At 41.9% G+C, this 19,300-nt stretch overlaps 2 protein-coding genes across 3 annotated transcripts in view; one reads left to right on the plus strand and one right to left on the minus strand.

Annotated features, from left to right (window-relative positions):
* Positions 1-314: 314 nt before the first annotated feature.
* On the plus strand, positions 315-5,708 carry fsbp (fibrinogen silencer binding protein). The gene is made up of 4 exons (XM_084917805.1): positions 315-737; positions 2,831-2,874; positions 2,999-3,167; positions 4,701-5,708. Exons 1-4 carry the CDS (start codon positions 533-535, stop codon positions 5,060-5,062), a joined length of 780 nt encoding a protein of 259 aa, XP_084773931.1. The 5' UTR covers positions 315-532; the 3' UTR covers positions 5,063-5,708.
* Positions 5,709-6,607: 899 nt separating this feature from the next.
* Positions 6,608-19,300, minus strand: part of celsr3 (cadherin, EGF LAG seven-pass G-type receptor 3) — a 115,550-nt gene continuing 102,857 nt past the window's right edge. For both annotated transcript variants that reach the window (XM_084917802.1, XM_084917800.1), the window contains 10 exons: positions 18,975-19,087; positions 18,411-18,490; positions 17,851-17,977; positions 17,601-17,720; positions 16,366-16,463; positions 15,756-15,847; positions 15,410-15,583; positions 13,216-13,410; positions 10,020-11,082; positions 6,608-9,633 (listed from right to left, as the gene is read on the minus strand). In XM_084917802.1, coding sequence (XP_084773928.1) covers positions 9,606-9,633; positions 10,020-11,082; positions 13,216-13,410; positions 15,410-15,583; positions 15,756-15,847; positions 16,366-16,463; positions 17,601-17,720; positions 17,851-17,977; positions 18,411-18,490; positions 18,975-19,087 — 2,090 coding nt within the window. In that variant the 3' untranslated portion in view covers positions 6,608-9,605. The remainder of the gene's footprint in view (positions 9,634-10,019; positions 11,083-13,215; positions 13,411-15,409; positions 15,584-15,755; positions 15,848-16,365; positions 16,464-17,600; positions 17,721-17,850; positions 17,978-18,410; positions 18,491-18,974; positions 19,088-19,300) is intronic.

A 19,300-nucleotide genomic window follows, 5' to 3' on the forward strand; every position in this document is an offset into this window, starting at 1 on the left:
CTGTTGGCCATGCTTCTTGTTGTGGTCATCTGTTGTCTTCCGGTATTTTCTCCGTAAGCGACCTTTCCTCGACCAATGAGATAAGCGGTAATCTGAATTGTCATAAGTGTGCTGTCAGCTCATTGGTCACAAAGCAGGAGAGGGGCTGGGAATTATGTTTTCAAACAAAGCGTTAATTCCATTAACATTTATAGACTACTTTTGATTCTCACTGTATTACGGGACAAAGTGCGTCCCTTATTAGCTCAATACGGGACGTGTACTTTTGTTTCTAAATACGGGACAATTCCGTTTTTTAAGGGACGGTTGGCAACCCTATGCGTTGCCTACTTCGGTGGGATTTGGGGTACATAACTGGAAAGTCATGTTAATTATCTCAGCGTTTAAATTATAACGTTTTGACGATATTTTGTAACCTAATGCCAAAAGATACATGCGCAACAGCGTAATTGTGTCTTCAAATCCTCGCAGAACACGTGAACGCATCACGAGGCAGTGGAGGTAGCGGTCCAGCTAACTTTTAGAGCTAGCTATGCCTGGCAAATGTAAATTCCAAGATTCCTGGCTCGCAAAGGATGTTTACAAGGACTGGTTGGTTAAGGACGTCCAGGACATTCATTTTGCCCGATGCAGGGCCTGTTGCAAATCAATCAAACTTCAGACGATGGGCGAGGCTGCCCTTACCAGCCACGCAGGGGGAGCTGGCCACAAAGCAGCGGTCCGCAAGCTGCTGGAAGGTGGGTCACTTCCAGTTTTTCAGACTGGAGAACATCTTGAAAGGAATGACAGAAATCTGCTAAGAGAATTCACGAGATCTTGGTGTGATAACTGCTTCATCGCTGTTTGTTCAGATGGTTTAATCGTGATGTGGTGTTATCGTTGGTGTGTGTGCGTGTGGCTACACCAGTCTAGACAGGAGTGTAAAAACATCTGTCCCAGGACGAGCGGTCATCAGGACATTACCGAGCACAGCTGTACAGTTTATGCAATTTCAGAGTTGATTTATATGGTGTCTGTTATGTCTTTGATTTAAGGTTTCTATATCCCGTGTCATTATAGCCTAAAAACAACAGCAAGGAGCAGCATCCAGAGTCCGCTGAAGTAATAAGACTTCCTCCTGGGATAGCAACTATGTTTCCATTATTATTAAATTATGGCTCATTAAATACATTTTTAACATACAATGAATATAAGGTGCATTAGCTTGGTCTACTGCATAGTTCAAGGGGTTAAGCAATGGATTTAATTAGGGTAATTAATTAAGACTGTAATGATGTTTGTGTTTGTCTAACAGAAAGTTGGAACACCCAATATCTCATTCATTCATTTACTGACCCTGTAAAACAAATCCGGGTAACTTAAAGGTTTGTTTGTTTTTCCGGGTTTTTCTCTTTCTTTTAAAGCTCTTTAGCATTATATAATTTTTTTATTAAATGAAAAATTATTATTGTTGTTGTTGTTATGTCTTTGATGTAATTAAATAACCCGGGAGCACAGGCATGAAAACTGTGTTTAACAGTGAGAAGTGGGAATCATCAGACACACCACGATATAATATTATTGGGATTTTTCACATTTTCTAATATGATATTAGCCTTCATGTGCTATAGGAATGTAACTAAAGTACAACCAGCTAGCAGCCTGTTGATTCAAGTCCCCTCAAGTCATGCTCACTGACACAGACTCGTTCAGACTGATGGTCACATGTTGGTGATCTGTCCGCCTTCATAAATTAGACAAGTTATTTTGCAAACCTTCAGATTTGACAGTCAGTTTGAGAGTGATGGCAGTTGGTCTAAGTCAGACTGCGACTTATTGCAGAAAGGTTGCCTCCTGTTATTTGACCTGTGAAAAGTAATTTTTGTGTGTGTGTGTGTGTGTGTGTGTGTGGATGTAAGAAGGTTGTTGTCCTATTTTTACTCATGTGACTGAGCCATGAGCTTGCTTTGAATTAGGAGATAACTTTGTCAAGAAAAGTGTGTTTGATGGTTTTTGGGTCAGAGTTTATTTCGTGTAAGTTTGCTCTGCTAACGTGGTCTCTGGATGGTGATATATGAAATCAGCCCTCTCATTCGTAGTATTCCCAGAGTACAGCTCTCTGTCTCAGCTGCTTGTACTCTGGTCCTAAAGAACAGGAAGGTTGTTGAGCACTGATATAATAACTAGATGTGAATTTCTCTCTGTGTAGACAGCAGCACATATATGATTTTCAGTGATCTGTCACAGTTAATTGCTGCTTTATACGAAGTACATTGCATGTAACTGCAACATTATTTGCAGTTGAAAAACGGTGATAAATCACAATATATGTTATTGCAATACTCAGAATAATGAGTAAAATGTTAAAAATCAAAAAAATCTAGTCACAAGTGAAGTATTGTAATAATATTGTTTCACTCTGTTTACAGAGCGATTAAAAGGACTGTGCTCATTTTATGACTGTCCCCCTTTTTCACGATACTGCTCATCTACACCAAGAAATGTTCAGTTAACCCAGCAGTTACTTAAAGTGTCTTACAGTATAATGAAGTCCTGGGAGTTGGTTAAACATTTTACACTTTTCACTTCATTCCATTTAGTGCACCTGCCACCAGGTTACTGACAGCACTTACTTTGTGGACTTTTTCACTTTCTAGGTTTGCTTTGCAGAAGCTCCGATATCATTTCTGCTTTTGTTGATGGCCATCATGATTGAGTAAGGTGCTTTATGGTGATGTTGTGCTTGTGTCCACCAGAGGGAGGCGCTCTTTGTTCATTTTTCGGATAGACCTATACTTGCAGTCCCTCCCTGGTTGTCTCCTTATCCTTTTTTTTTCTTCCTTATTATCAGGCTGTTTGATGGTGACAGGACAGGTGAATGGCAGCGTGAATCAGGTAATTACTTTTAAAGTTTTGGTTTCATTTTATTTAAGAGGTAAACCTGGAGCTGCTCATGACACCTTAGATTCAGACAGAAACATTAATCCCAGAAATACCAAATGGCTCGCCTCCTTCTTAGGCAGAGGACAGCAAGGAGCAAGTGGCCATCTGCCTCCAGCGTGACGCCTTGGACAGAATAACAGGCAACGACTGGTCAGATCTGCACCACAGCCCCTCTACAAACTCCACCTCCCACAATGCAGAGCTACAGGATGTGGCATTCCCTGCTGCCTACTTCACAGCACCAGGTACCAACAAATAACACCCTGCAAGCTGCTTGAGCATGTGTTGCTTGGAAACCCTTGCGCAGGGAACTTTCTGTGGGCAAATAGTGGGATATTCTACTATTAACTTGATTAATACTCCACTCTTAATTAAGAAACAATAACCTTGAGCTGAAGGAGATAATTGGCTCAGTTAACATTACTAAGGGTGAGGAGGAAAGGGCGTAATTATACACAGACTTCAATAAGTTATAGCTGTTTTGCTGCAGAGATGGCTTTAGTGTTGAATGCTTATTAGAAGATTGTGAATGGGAAGAAGCAGCCCATGTGACCAACCTAAATAAATTACTGTCATTAAGAAGATTGATAGCCCAATTAATAGAGTTCAAGGAATAGGCTCCAAAATAGCAGGGGTATGCTGTTTGGAGTGCCCGTCTACAGTGTGTACCATGGTGTTACACGCTCACTGTGCATCACAAATATGAGACTAAATAGCTGTTTAGTTCATTCCTCTAATTTATCTCCGAGGCTCCCCTTTTGTGGCTGAAATTGAATGTTTTGATGACCTGCAGTGCTGTGCAAAAATCTTGAGCCACTCGTCATATATTACTTAAATGTAATATTTGAGGCAAAAGTAAAGTATACACAGTTCTGACGAGCTTGAAAGTCATTGTTTGGTGTGACCAAACACAGCCTGAACTCTCATAGGCGAGCTAAATCTTCAGAAATCTTTCTTCAGGTTACGTTTTTCTATCCAGGGATGTTTTTACTGTTTGTGTGTGTTTTCATGCTGACAGTCTTTCCTGATGGTATCGCATGTAGTACAGTACTTTTTAGCATTGATAATTTCATAAATTTAGGCAAAAGTGATCGGGATAGATCCAGAAGAAGCATTCAGGTCAGTAAATTAGAATTTTTCTTTACAGAGTTCTAAATAGATTTTCCATCGATGATACAGTTATTGAATTGACTCACACATGGATATATAAATCATCAGCTTACACCTGTGGCTGTACTGCAAAAGCATGTTCAAGTTTGTTTTCATTAACCCACTTTATTAAGAAACTTTTCTAATTAATTCATAGCATTTCACATCTAAGCCCTGTGACACATATTATATCTAACACAAACTATAACCTGCTGTATTTATTTAGTTTTGCTTTGTTTACCTGTGACAAGGTATACCTTTGGTGAGCCAACTCGGGCTTTTTGAGTCTAACAGTTAGCACAGCTGTGCCTGCATCAGATCGCAAAGCGGCTCGCAAGAAGGAAAAACTATTATCCTAAATAAATCTGAGGATTTTCAAAATATAGTCCAGGTTAAAACTGTAAGACAATAGGTTTATCAGCTTTGCTCTGGCATTAAGGCACAGGTAGATCTGACTGGGATTAAAGTGTGTTTTGTTTTTTTAAATTTCAGCCTTATTCTCTAAACTGTAGATCCTGGTGTTAAACAGCCTTGAAAGTAAGAAAAGTGACTCTAAAGTTGCCTTGCAAACCTCAGATCGTGCTTTTTAGTACAGACCACAGTGAAGTTTTTGAACTTTGACCTCTCAGGCACCTCCAGGCTCAGCAGCCAGCATCTCCAACCATCAGGCAGCAAGACGGAAGACGCCGGGCGCCGCCCAGCTCAGCACGACTCCGTAGACCTGTCCAGACTGGAGCACCAGCAGAGATCGGAGGCTCTGGAGCAGCAGCAGCAGATGAAGATCCTGGAGTGGGAGAATAGGATGAAGGTGCTGGCGTGGGAGCAGGAGCTGGTGAGGGAGAAGAGGAGAGCAGCCCGGCAGAAGGAGAAAGCCTTCAGGATGAAGAAGGCCTACTACAAGGCCAAGCTAAAGAGGATGGGCGAGGACGTGCCGCCATCTTCCTCCAGTAGTGGTGACGAAGCGGAGAAAACGTCTGACCCGACTGGCTGATACACTCAAATGTTTCTATTTTTCCGAGTGTCATTCTTGTATTGTTTTGTGTATACGCCATGACACTACTTTTTGGTTTTTTTTTTTTACACATTGCTGCTGAAGAGTTTCACATTGAGCAACAATTGTTGCTCAATGTGGGAAAAAAAAAAAACAAAAAACAAAAAAAACAACAACAATTGTTGTAATCACGTCAACCAATCCCTCTGCAATGTGAGTTCCATCTTAATAGAGAAACATTTTAAGCAGTTTTTGAACTAATCTTTAAAAACTACACAACAGTACGGATAACTGTAAGTCACTTTATACTCCTTGTTGAAATGGTTTGTAATGACAACCCTGTTTTATGTGTCATCTATCACAATGTAGCCCTGGATTGGAAAAAAAAAAATCAATTTTCATTGATCGTCTTAACGTTATATTTTTTATTTTTATTTTTTTGAAGGTCAAAGCTCGTTCGAGGTTATTTTAAAAGAAGAATGTACGCAGGTGACACGCACATGGGACGAAATGACATTCCTAAAAGGACAATCTTTTAACAGACTTTTGTAGTGCATGCTTTAACTTTGTTTTTGATATGTAAGTAAACAAATATGTAAGTGAATAAATAAGTGGGAGAAACAGGTACCACACTGATGTATGTGCACACCTGTGATTGTCGTGCGTCTTCTTCTGAAAATGAGAGGTCTGTAATATTGAGTTGTAAGACAGCATATAGAGGAAAGTATTGGGTCACACCACTTACCTACAAATACACTGGAGTACATGGACAGGTGGTCAGGTTGCCTTGTGTCCACATTCTTTTGGCCATTTTTACAGTTCTCTGCTGGGACTGTGGTGGTAGGAGGGGTTAAAAAAAAAACTCTTTAAGAGTATCTGCAGCAAAATAATTAGGCGCACTCAGCGATCGTCAAAAACACCAAAAGAGGCCATTATCTTTTTGATGAATGCTGTTAAGGCCCCCGGTGCAGTTCAAACACTTAGAGAATAGATGAAAAATGCAACGCTTTGAAAAATGGCTGCTCTCCCTCTGCTTTATGCCAGCTGACACTCAGGAGAGAGTGGTATTGATCTTCACAGCCAACTTTTGGCAGGAAGCATATTTCCAAAAAATGTCCATTTCCCCCCCCTTCGGATCCCAACGTTTTAGATCAAATATTTTTAGCTTTACTACTGCACATCAGTGCCTAATGAACCTGGCTGTGACCAAGCGGTAACATTAATAATCTAATAAGAGCACTGATGAGTTTTTGCTTCAGCCCTGCGTAGGTTAAAATCTTAAGATTTATGTATGCGCCGCTGATCCCCGCCGTCTCTTGAGCTGAACGTCTCCGCCCTCCTCTGATGTCTCTGAATGTGACAGAATACTTTGAGAATCAACGCAAGTCAGGGAGAGGAGCCTTCTAGAGAAAAACGTGTCCCCCTGTCACAGGATCTTTCCTCCGCTCACTTTTTCTACAACTGAAAATGTCTGTTGGCATGAATATGAAACAGCAAACCTCTTTGTGTCTCCCAGACAAGAATAATCAGAAAGAACACAGAGCCTTGTAGGAATAAGTCATTTTTTTTTCTTTTTTAATGTCCAACATTTCTCTTGTTTCCGCGGTAACAGGGGAACAGCTGTTTCCATCCAGACGGCAAGATAGAAGGCATCCAATAATGAACACACAAGCTAACAAATACAACCTCCCATCATCTCTCCACCTCTCTCTGTTCCTCTCCTTTTGTCTCTAATCATCTTTTGTTGTTGGTGGTGGTTTTTGCTTGTTTGTTTGTCTGCCCTCGCTTCTGTGGCTCGGATTGGTCCGAACTACTGTTAAACCTGTAGTTAAGAGTCCTCTGTTATTTCAGCACATTAGATTACCAGGTAAGATTAGACAACAGATCCAGTTTGAATACTGACTAAACTCTTCAGATTTGAATTCCAGGTGTAAGTTCGGATTCTTTTCTTGCCTTTCATCTGTGGATTTGTAGCCGTGAGAGTCAGATGACAGGAAATGTTACATATGACAACAAGAACATTTGCACACACACACACACACACGCTTCCTCAACATCCTCTCATTCAGATGGCGAAAATAAATAACCAATACAGTGTCAATAAATTATCAATAAATAAAGTAAATCTCATGTCTTTCAAAGTTGAAGGTCAGCTGAAGAAAAATATAGATGGAGAAGAAAATAGGATTTGTCAGGCTAACAGACCGGTGGGTGGTGTTGCGCTGCACTCGGGAGAACTTTTTTGGCAATAATACTGTCGCAAATAGGTTGTGCTTGTCACGTCTCAGGGACACGGGACCGGCAGAGCAGCGGTCAGAGCAGGCAGATATGCACTTATTTGTAAGGTGTGTGTTTATTTCCACTTCGAGCGTTTCCATCCACGTGTCTTTTTTCTCTGTCTCCCTGTGATGAGTAACATCCACGCCTTCCTCCCTGCGGCTACATTTCTGCAGTCATGTTTCCTGACCCAATTTGTTCTTCTTGCAACCTTGCCTGATTTCGTATCTTTTTAAAAAAAAAAAAAATCTTTCCCGTTATGCAATATCTTAGCCTTATTTTTTTATTTATTACTTTTTGCATTGGCTTTTGGCTGTTTTCTGCTCAAAGACACAGACAACACATGTTGGCAACACAGAACTCCCATTTTCCTTCAGTTTTTACAACCCGCTGTAGTTTTCTATAGAAAAAAGCCTCCCTGTCCCCGTCTCCACTCCTGAAAACGCCCATGTGTTGTTACCTTAAGGGCTGAACTCTGGGCTTCCTCCGACAGCTGCGAGAAAGGTGCAGCTGCTGATGGAAAGACCTGCATCTCGAAACCACTTAGAGGCTTTTAGCGCTGACACAGCTGACATCTCCTCTCCCCTCTGCAATCTGCCGCAGAAGCTTTGACGAATCTTGAAAGATAACTCGTTTTTTGTGAAACCATCTAAATGAGAATCTAAATAAATAAAAATCAGTTTTCATGTTTTTTTTGTGGGCTCGTGTTGGATTGTTTCTGAAGCATGAGCTTCTTTTCTGTTGAATTTCTCAAATATAAAGGAGCAATTTAAATATTCAGGTTGGCACCATGCTGTGAACATACCACAGGGCTGCTTTCATGTCTTCAAACAAATATCTGAGTGTGTTACGATGACTCTTATCCGCTCCCTTCCCACATGAAAATCCGCTTGCTTATGTATTACGCGGGTAAAATAAAATGCCAAACAGTTACGCGGGTTATGTAGTAGCGCTGATCACGGCCTCATGAAGAGAAACAGCTTTTCATTTTAGACTTCTTACTGAAAAATATCATGATTTAACAAAACCGAGCTACAACGCGCCCTGCACAAGTCATTTCCATCAGAGGAAACAGAAGAATATCAGGGTTTCATACAGATTTTAAGTCCCTTTGGTTTAGTTTTGCAGAGAAGCTTTTACGAATGCTCTTGAGGTTCGGCTGCTCCTGTGTCGTCCCTCGAGGCAGGCATCAAAGTGCACAAAACTTTGAGGGGATTTAAACGGTTGTTACGCGATACATCCTCATCCAGAGAGGCAGGCAGAGATATCAACCTTCACCCACCAGGTCTCCAGAACGCTACAGATATGGTCTTGTAATATCAGCCGTCTGATATGGTCTGGTTCAGATAGCACCAGGCATGAAGATACACAGATAGATGACAAGGTCACATTCATATACAGCACAGAGCTGATGCATTGACACTTGTGACTGAGCTTTTTAACTGTTGAGCCGCCAACTTTAAACCTTCAGTCTTTTTCTCTGCACAATCATCTCGCTCCATCAAATCTCTTAAAATAACTCCTCCTTCTATTTACAATCACTTCCTCCTGCTGCTTCGATATTTTCCCTCCAACCACATCTCGCGGTTTCGATAATCTCATTCGATTCTATTGCCAGACCCCTGTCGCTATACATAAAGTTGATGCGTGTGAGGAAATGTTTCTAGGGAAAACCTTTTTTAGGGAGAAATTTGGGGAGTTTTTTTTTCTTTTTGTGGGGAGGGGGATCCCCCCCCCCCTCAGCAACGACCAAGACTGCACTCACACCAACCTCGCTCACAACCTCACATGAGCACAGTCATTAAAAAAAAAAAAAAGAAACATCACAAGAGATTTCTTCTTCATCTCCAATGAAAAAGATACAAAATGTATAAAAATGTTATTTACAGTTTCTTTTTTTTTTTTTTCATTTTGACGGATCTCGTTTGTTTGAAATCTGAGGAGTTTGTGTTTTTGCCTTTAAGAGTTTGTAGGTAGTAGAGGTGGTTGACTCATCGTCCACAGAAACATCGTCGTTCGCCGTAGGCGGTGACACTCGAAAACTCTTTACACGGTACACGCCGCCCACTGACTTTCTCTTGAATCTGTGTTATCATTGGATGTTTTGTCCGTCTTTGTGTCTCTGCGTTTCCTCTGTCTCGGTTTTGTTTCCCTGTCCTCGAATGTTCCAGGTTGTCCCGGTGCTTCAGGTCCATCCGCGACCTTTGAACATGTCCAATGTGACCCCAGCACTGTAGCAATGCATTAAGGGATGCGGAGGTTGTCATCAAGACTGTCCCTCACTTCTGTTGGCTCTGAGGTGAAGGAAAGAAAAATGAGTCATCACTACGTCTGTACAGCACTTCACTAATTGTAAATTCAAGTTCACGGTGAAACTACAGAAGTAAAATGGAAATGAGCTTTGCAGGCAAAAGGACAAAGAAAAAGAGAGGGAGAGAAGAGGGAGATGGAAAACAGAAGAAAATAGACTGAGACACATGGGAAGAGATGATAAAGAAGCTGGAACGCAGGAAGCCTGCTGAAAGGGATGGGGAAGGCTGAGATAAACAAACTAGAACAGCACAAGTCAAAAGTCCAAGATGGTAGATGCTGGAGAAAAGAGGAAGAGAAGAAGATGCATGTGAGAAAAGGACAGGAGGAGGGTGGGTTGAGGGTGGATTTTCCACTCAGAAGGACTTACTCTGAGTCAGGGGAGACTTCAGATATGCTATGGGAGGTGGCAGACTGGGACGGGGATGGGGAGGGTCCGTGGACGGAGCCGTTTGGACCAGTGTTTGGGGCAGCAGGGGGAGGAGTGAGGACAGAGGAATTGAAGGATGCTAAAATGGAGGAAAGAATATCCAGGTGTTCACTGGACGGTTGTCGACCCAAGGGGTTTGGATTTGAACCTGCGACCTGGGGGGCGACCTGACCAGGAAACCTACATGAAGCTGAGTCCAGTCGTCCTCTGGCGTGAGCTGAAGGAGGTAGGTGCTCCTGCTGAGGCTCCTCAGATATCGGGGGAGGAGGAGAAGAGGAGGGCGGCTGGTCAGGGTGTGAAGGCTGGCGGGGTGGCAGAGTGCGGAGCCACTCCCGACACGGCTGGGCCTGGGCTCCCATTCCATTGGTGTCAAGTTGCTCCCTTGATCTACTGCTCACGAGAGCTTCTTCGAGGTGCTCCCGGGATGAGGCCTGTCGCCGAGTCAGCGAGCTCAGCTGCAACCTTGATCCGCCGAGGTATCCCTCAATCCCGGCACCGACAGCCCCTCCGTTTCCACTCACATCCTCCCTCGATCCGTGGAAGCCAGTAGCATGGTGGTTGTCCAGTCTGTCCCTGGATCCTGTCAAGTTCTCCCTGGATAATGAGACTCGCTGGTGATCTAGGGTCCCTAACATTGACCCCTGCCCCAGCCCCAGCTCTCTCCTCCTGGGTAAGAGATCCAGGTTGTCCCTGGAGCCCCGGCAGTCCAACCGGTCTCTTGATCCTCCGACCGTCTGCCTCCCGAGTGGATCCCTGGACAGCTGCCTCCGTGCAAGCGAGTCCAGGTGCTCCCTAGAGGAGTAGCGGGAAGCTGGCTGGGAGAGAGAGCCGGAGCCTCCAGTGGCACCAGCTGTGGCAGAGTACATACGACCGTAGGAGGCAGCAGGAACACCTCGGTGGCCAAGAGTAGAGGTTCGGTACCAGTTGAGCTCACTGGGGACCCGGCCCATACTGGAAAGACCCTGGAGTGCAGGAGGACAGCCAAGACGGTTCTTGAGGATTCCTGGGACAAAGAAAATGAAACCACAAGAAAAAAAGAGGAAGGCGTTAGTGGTAGAAATGGAGAAGAAGGAGAAACCTGAAGAAGAGATTAGATTCCATTAGGTTACTGGATGAATCATCCATCTATCACAATAACTGGCTTAAAATAATCAAATCAGGAAACCTGAGGATACAAAGAGAGCTTTCAGAGAAATACAAGCTGTCTTAGCCTCGTCTTCTTAAGCAAATCTGCACATAACAGGTGCTCACGAGCGCTCATTTTCAAAAAATACTGGGTTGATGATTAGATCAACTGTCAGTCTGTCGTGACACCTAAAACATGTCGTAGCTGTGACCTTATTGGCTGCTAATCCATCGTGGGACGCTGGACTGTTCCAATTCGACTGTGGTTTGGCAACAACATAGTAAGCCTAGTAAAAATGTTTTTTCTAGTGACTGTGATTACATGAAGCTTAAGACTTTTGAGAGAATCCAACTGCCTTACAATGTAAGGACAGGCATTTACATTGTAAAAGTCTCATGATGAGAGAAGAAGGCGAAGAAAAGCGGAAAAAATCAAATGATGAAGAGAAGCCATTTAGAAAGAGGCAGAAAATGAGTCACACAACTATCACATTTACCAAAAAGCAGGACTTCTTACATTAAACCACTTCTGCATGCCTACGCGGGTGTTCATTTGTCAGTATATGACTTGGTATATGGCTATATTCATTCCCTGAAATGTCACTCATGCTTTCAGGCTACAACCTTTTCTTTTTCTTACTTGCATCTGATTGGGCCTTTATTTCTACATGTGCACATGCCAGTTATATACTTTATGAGTGCACTATATGCTGAGTATGCATATTATATTTCATACAGTCAATAGACACTTTGTTAGGTACACCTGTTCGGCAGCTTGTCAACACAAATATCTAACCAGCCAATCAAATGGCAAGAACTCCATTCAGGCATGTAGACATGGTCAAAACGACCTGCTAAAGTTCAAACTGAGAATCAGAATGAGGAAAGTGACTCTGAACATGGTTGTTCATGGTGTTCATTGTTCTAAGTATTTCAGAAACTGCTGATCTATTAGGATTTTCCCCACACGACCATCACTATGGTTTACAGAGAATGCCCTGTCGATGAGGAGACTGGTCAAACTGCTTCGAGTTGACAGGAATGCAACAATGACTATGTTATGTTAGGATACAAAACATCTGTATGTAATACACATGTGGTTATCAAAGTATAAATGACAACAAGAAAACTATCAGGTTGTACATTTACAGCACTACAGGAACAAAAAAGCTAAAGTAAGGTCCAAAATAAAATAAATATTTGAGTGAGTGACGGGTCTCTGGGTCACCCCGAAGATGAATTGAGATAATCAACCCATATATGAAACAAATTGCACAAACAGCAGATAAATCCTCTGTTATTGAACTTTGGTTTAAATTATGCTTTGCTGGTTCAGCTCATGCAGCTGACACCACCTCCATCTCCCTCTTGGCAAAATGTCCCATTCTGCATTACTCAGACAGGATATCTGGATACACTCATTAGATAACAGGATGAAGAAGATCACAGATTTAGGATACTCAGACCAGGCACTGATATGCAGAGGCACAGTCTGTCTGACAATCAATGACCTTTACCAAGTAGATATTTATAATGATGACAAAAAAGAAGAAATAAAAGTAGCAAGAGTCTGTTAACGTCACATTAAAGTTCCATCCATCCATTTTCTTCCGCTTATCCTTTTCAGGGTCGCGGGGGGTGCTGGAGCTTATCCCAGCTGTCATAGGGTGAGAGGCGGGGTACACCCTGGACAGGTCGACAGTCTGTAGCAGGGCTAACACACAGAGACAGACAACCATTCACACTCACATTCTCACATCAATTTAGACTAATCAGTTAACCTATCCCCACAAACTGCATGTCTTTGGACGGTGGGAGGAAGCTGGAGTACCCGGAGGGAACAAGTTTCATTGTTTCAGAATAGTCATCACTGTTTTCCATTTTGCTGTTTGTACCTTGCATGAGTCCTGTATCTAAAGCTTTAATTTACATATAAAAGTAAAATAAGGCACAATCCAATGTGTATGTGCACCCTTCCGATTGTGTCTAGTTGTTCCCGTGTGTCTCTCACCTTTGCGGTGCCTGTGTGGCTGGGTGAGGCCGTTCTCGTCTCCACTAGTGAGCGCTGCGTCTAGCTGGTTGTTATTTGCTGCGTCCTTGCTGTAATCTGCCCCCAGGGGGCGCTCTGAGCCCCACTTCTGCAGAGTGCGTGCCTCGCACTCTTCCAAAGCTGGCCAATAGGATAAAAGGTCGTTGCCGTCCAGCTCTGTCGTACAGGGAAAGAATAAACTCTCTGTGGTTACTGGCAAACTTAACATCAGTGACACCTCATGAGGGAAATCTAACCGAAATCTATGTCTGATCATTAAGTAGTGAGCAGTAACAAAACAAAGGAGACCTTATTGGGAAGTAGTCTAAATCACTATTAATGCAGTCGTCACTAAAATAGTTGTTATTTTTATTAGAGCCTATAAAAAACAGTCATAAAAAGCTATATTCTAATGGATCATATTCTCATCTTTTTAATTTCATTTTATTGCCTCATGCACGTCCCCAAGAACACAAAAACAGATGTCTGCAACTAATAGCAGTTGTCAGCATACAAAATAGCATATGTTCATTATCAAATCAGAAGCCAGAGCTAATTAAAAGTGTCAAAAAGGACATTTTTCAGGCCGCTGCAAACGACCCATGAACTCGAGTTTGTAGCATGCACAGCAGAAGCTGATTTAAGGAGAAGGAGACAGAGTGACATCATCAATGTCAGCCTTTTAAACCAATCTGTGTTATTTGGACCCACATTTTGTAAAGGATATTATCAGTGGTAAGGATTTAATAATTGTGAAAAGTTGCGTGGATGAAGAATTTAGGCTGCAAGTAAAGATTTATCAATTTATTTCAAAATTACTTTTTAAATGAATCTTTTCTAAACTAAAGGTGAAAACTTCATGTATTTCCTTTTTAACTTATTAACCAAAGAATATTTTACATTTTGCTTAAATGATTAACTTCCTAAATAATCCATCGTCAGAACTACAAAGAAATGAAATAATGATTATTCCCTCCAGCTGTAACATGCATGAGAGCAAGCATCACTGATACATCAAATGCTTTCATCTTTTTCAGGCTTTTAAAATCAGCAAGCCTGCTGTGACTGTAAATAAAACAAAAGATCATCGGCACCGGGTTATAAAAAAAAAGAAAATCTATTCATATTGTTGTCCTGAACACATTCCCGGTGGAGTCCTCGAACACTGCGGAGATGCAGGGGTTAATGCTTTGTCACAGAGAACTGGACGCATTCAGACTGTGACCTTTCAGTAAAAAGCCCAAATGTTTCAGGCCCTCCAGTTTGACTGCACTGATGTATTGATCGGACTGTAACAGCCATCTGGATCTTGCCTTCCTCTATTGAACGATGGCTGTGGTCTGGTTAGACTCTGAACAGAGTTCGTGTGACCCCAGCGGCTTAAGAAGCTAAGAATTGATTGGTTAAATGGATTTATAGATTTGCAGATATTTGGCATTTTCTCAGTGTGAAACGTTTCACGGAAACTGTACTCGCGTGACATTTATATCACACACTATGACGTGCATAAACTCATATATTATGCATGATAAACTTGTCATTGTGTATCACAAGAAGGAGTGTATTGATTAATGTATGCCTGCATTGACATTTCCTCTTCCTGGAGGTGGATGCTATTCTTGCTTACACATAGCGCACAATATACAAATATACAATATACAAATGATTTAAATGCTATTTCACAGACCGGCAGAATCCATATGTTTAATATGTGTTGGTTGGACACATAATACACACTATAAAAACACACTGATATTGCAGATAATTGAGTTATGCTGCAGGAGCAGTTTTAAAAGTTTCTATTGAAGTCTGCTGTTGCCTTGAGTCTGCACACTGACTCTGTGTTCTTGTAATTGCTATGAACTCAACCTGATTAAAGCTTTATTACTCTGCAAAGGAGCTCTTTGTAAACTTTAATTACCTTTCAAACATACCGAGGATGAACATTTGAAACTTCAAAACCTTTTCTGAGAAGTAGTCTTTAAAAAAAAGTCAAATTAAATGTTTTGTGCCAACAAAAGACATCCAGACATTGCAGAACATTTTGATGGGACCCATAACTCTTAGGCTTTCGGTGATGAAGCACTCCTAATGAGACACTTCTCCATTACTGACTTTAAACAATAAAAATGTCAAAAATAGAATTAATATAAACTCGGTAACACGGAAAATCTACCTTTGGTGCCGTTGTTGGCGGGCTCTGTGAGCAGGCGCTCGCCGTGATTGGAGCGCTTGAATCGCCGCTGGATGCGGCCACGGAGACGGACGTTGTCCTCGCTTTCCGAAGAAGGAATGGAGAGACTGCGCTCTTCCTCCATAGAGAGATCAGAGTCTGAGTCGGAATCTTCACCTGGATAAAGAAAGGGAGAAGGGACGATAAAGCGGGAGTGAGAAAGTGAGGAAAAGGATAGGGCTGATGTGTTGGTATTCTTGAGTAAATGTTCTTGATCCTCAGTTAAATATGGGCAGAGATAAAGTCTTTGTTTTTCAGAGATTCATGTCTGCTCATTATGCATATTCACCCCCGTCTCTGTGGAACATGGCTACATCCAGGTCGGTTGCACCAGTGTGGACGATGTTTTGCTCCAGAGTCTGACGAGCCAAAAGGTTTTCTCTAACAGGGGAGTAGAAGAGAAGTTAGGCGAACACACACAAACAATAGAAGCACACAGAAACAGGCAGATACATATTTGAAAAAAAGCGAGAGTCCTTTCAAACACAAATACTAGTGTGCACTCTTCATACAGGCCAAGACATGGCATGAAGACAGACAATCATTGAGCCATGAAGACATTAACAGCCACTCTCAGGGTACATTAGTGTTGCTCTACATGCAGTACAGTACATTGTTCAGTCTAATCTTCTTCATCTTTACCCCACTGACCCACAAAATGAAAAACAGGGTTTTATGCACGGAGGGAATTTCCTCCCTAAGGCAACTTTATCCAAAAACCACAGACCCAACAAACCCGCCAGAATCCCATCTGAATGATAGACTATCGTTGTTTATCAAGCATCAATTTATTGTTGTTATTTTTTATGGCATTAAACCACCACGATGTGCACATCTACCTTAATATATTGGTAAAAACTGTGACACGTGTCCATTCATGCGTGCATGCGTTCAGATACCTGGCAGAGCTGACGGAGGAGATTGTGGAGGTTCCCAGTGTGATGCGGTGCAGCCCACTCTGCTCCAACAGTGAAGCGTTGTGATAGGGGTTCTGTGCCTGAGCACACAAAAACACACGCAAGAAGCTTTAGAAAATAGCTCCCAGCTTTCAACCTGTGTCCAGAAGGCTAGGCATGTGGAACATAAGACTCTGAGATGTGACAAGACTTCTGTTATCTGCTGATAAATCACAAAAGGACGCTAATAGGGGGTCATCCATACATATAATCCATCAGTGCTAAAAACAGCATAGTGCACATAATAATAGTCTTGAATTTTGCCCATATGACTCAGTAATAGAGAGGAAGAGCTTTGGAGGAAATGGGGTTTAAAAGGGTGGAAACAACACATCTCATACGCGCACACACGTAAACTTCCCCACACATACACACCAACATCTCACACACACAAACTGGCAACAAACTGTACGGGGTTCACTGCACTGACAGAGATTCAAAGGAAATATGGAACATGTATATATATACAAAGTTCAAACACACAGAAGCGATAGTAAAGATTCTGATGCTGACGTCTGAGAATTCATACACACACAAGCACACACAAGCACACACACACACATACACACACACACGAGACATGGGAAGTAAGGAAAGATGTGAAAGTAGGATAGCATTTCATACACACGCATAAAAGCATCATTAAATCGGCACTGCACAGTGCTTTTGCGAAAGCGGGCTAAAGAGCAGGCAGGGATCCACTGGCTGGTATAATGTTTTATGTGGGTCAGCTAGGAACCCCGAGGGCAGCTGGAGAGGACAGAGACACGACAGGAAAGATTGATGGAAGGATAGAGGGAAGGAGAAATTCAGGGCAGGAGGGCTATTGTGCTGTCTAGTAATGGGCACAGCAGCAGGAGAAAACTTAGTAAATGGCTTTAAGGATCATGCAGCTAGGACATTTATGCCTTCGCATTATGATCTTAGATTCACTTAGCTTGTCATCACTGTGCAATAATAATGATAATAATCTTTTGGATACCATAGTTCTTTTAAATGATAACAATTAGTTTTCATCTTCCTTTTGCTATACTTTTGTGCATGCATTCTGCTAATGCAGTATATTAATGATTCAACAGTCAGGCTAATTCAAGAAACAAATGAAAAAAGGTGTTTAGCTTTAGCGGTAGCAGTATAGATATGCTCACAAACTGGATATTTATGTATGTTGGACTTACTGTGCTCTGCGGTGGTCTTGGGGGATCTTCTCCAGGACTCTTTTTACCCAAACAGGCGACTCTCCATGCCTCCTGAACTTCTGAGTTGAACACGGTGAAGACTAGCATCACTGACAGACCCTGGGAAAGATGATAAAGAGATATAAAATAAAAATAACAAAAACAAAAACACACAGACTGACAAACAAGATTCAAAAGCTACAGGTAGAGATCGCACTTTGTTGTGTATCTGATCATGCTTTGTTCATACCTGTACTAGGCAGAGGACATCAAATATGTAGTAGAAAGCCAGTATGCTGTTATTTACAGCCATCAGACCACACAGCCAGGTGGAGGTGGCCACCAGCAACAGCAAGAAGGCATTGCGGATAGTGGCGCTGAAGAGAGGCAGACAGAAGCAAAGAGGGCAGTGGAGGAGAAAAAAGATTAGAATTGGATTCGTCAGAATGAATCTGTGATACACTGATGCATACGCCAGTCGACTGCAGCATTATATCACACTAAACCTTTATTTATAACACAATATTGATGTTTTCACTATATGTCATCATGATTAGGGTAACAGAGAAATATAGAGACAGCAAAGAGAAACCACACTAATGGACGGCAGTAGAAGCACTGGAGGAACTACAGAGCAATTCTTATCATATAGCTCAAATCTGAAAGACTACTTTAGAGAAACTCAGGAATTTTATATAGGACCCTTTGAAGCCTGAAACAGCACAAAACACAAGAAAAGGATTGTACTTTGGAAGGTAGGCTTCAAGGTCACTTTTTTAAAGTGAGAATAGTGTCAAGGCAGACACTTACATGACAGGAAGTTTCTTGGTCTCCTTCTGAGATGGGTTACACGACATCTTGGCTACAATGGTGAAAATGCCCCCATTCAACTGAAAAGTGAAAGATCAATACACAAAACATTTAAATGCATTTCAGCTAATCCACTACGGCCATTAGCAACGACTAGGACAAAATCAATGTGGATAAATTAGTCACACAGGAGGGAAAAGATACGTTTAATAAAAGCAAAGCCATTCAAGTCTCTGACAGTATAAAAAAGTAAAAGAAAAAAAAAGAAAAAGTGGATTCACAGGTGTGCTACTGATTACTGACTGTAATACGCTGTAATCATTCACTTTAAAGCACTGCATCAAATTTCTTGAAGTGAAGTTTCGAAAGGCCTGAATGAAATGATTGGGCTCAAGTGGGTCGCCTTTCTAAAATCCATTTGGAGGGCTGCCACTTGTGAATGTTAATTAGGTTTAAATCTATGTTTACTTGAGAAAGTGCAGGTTGAGATTTCATTCATATCATTTAAGTCTGTGTGCATGTAGAGTTCACTGCAATGTGTCAGACAAACAGAGAGATGTTTACCAGTATGACGATGCCGATGGGACCAGCGAAGCTCCAGATTAGTTTGTCATAGATGGATATCCAACAGAAGTCTGGGTTTCCATAACCCTCTGGGTCCAAACCTACCGCCAGGCCTAAAGCAAACAGATGTGCGGTGAGATTAGACAGATCAGCTCTGTGATGTCCTCTGCTGTCACTCACAGAGAGACAGCAGCCTCAAAGATAGGGAAACAGTATAGGCAGTGACTGCAGGGCATTATTGGAACACCACAACACTTCTATGAATGTTAGGTATGTTTTTAGCTTTTATTAAATGAATATTTTTAGATTTATAAATCAAGGACTTA

The sequence above is a fragment of the Perissodus microlepis genome, chromosome 20, assembly GCF_051167445.1.
Source record: "Perissodus microlepis isolate ML-2025 ecotype Zambia chromosome 20, ASM5116744v1, whole genome shotgun sequence".
Taxonomy (NCBI): Eukaryota; Metazoa; Chordata; class Actinopteri; order Cichliformes; family Cichlidae; genus Perissodus; species Perissodus microlepis.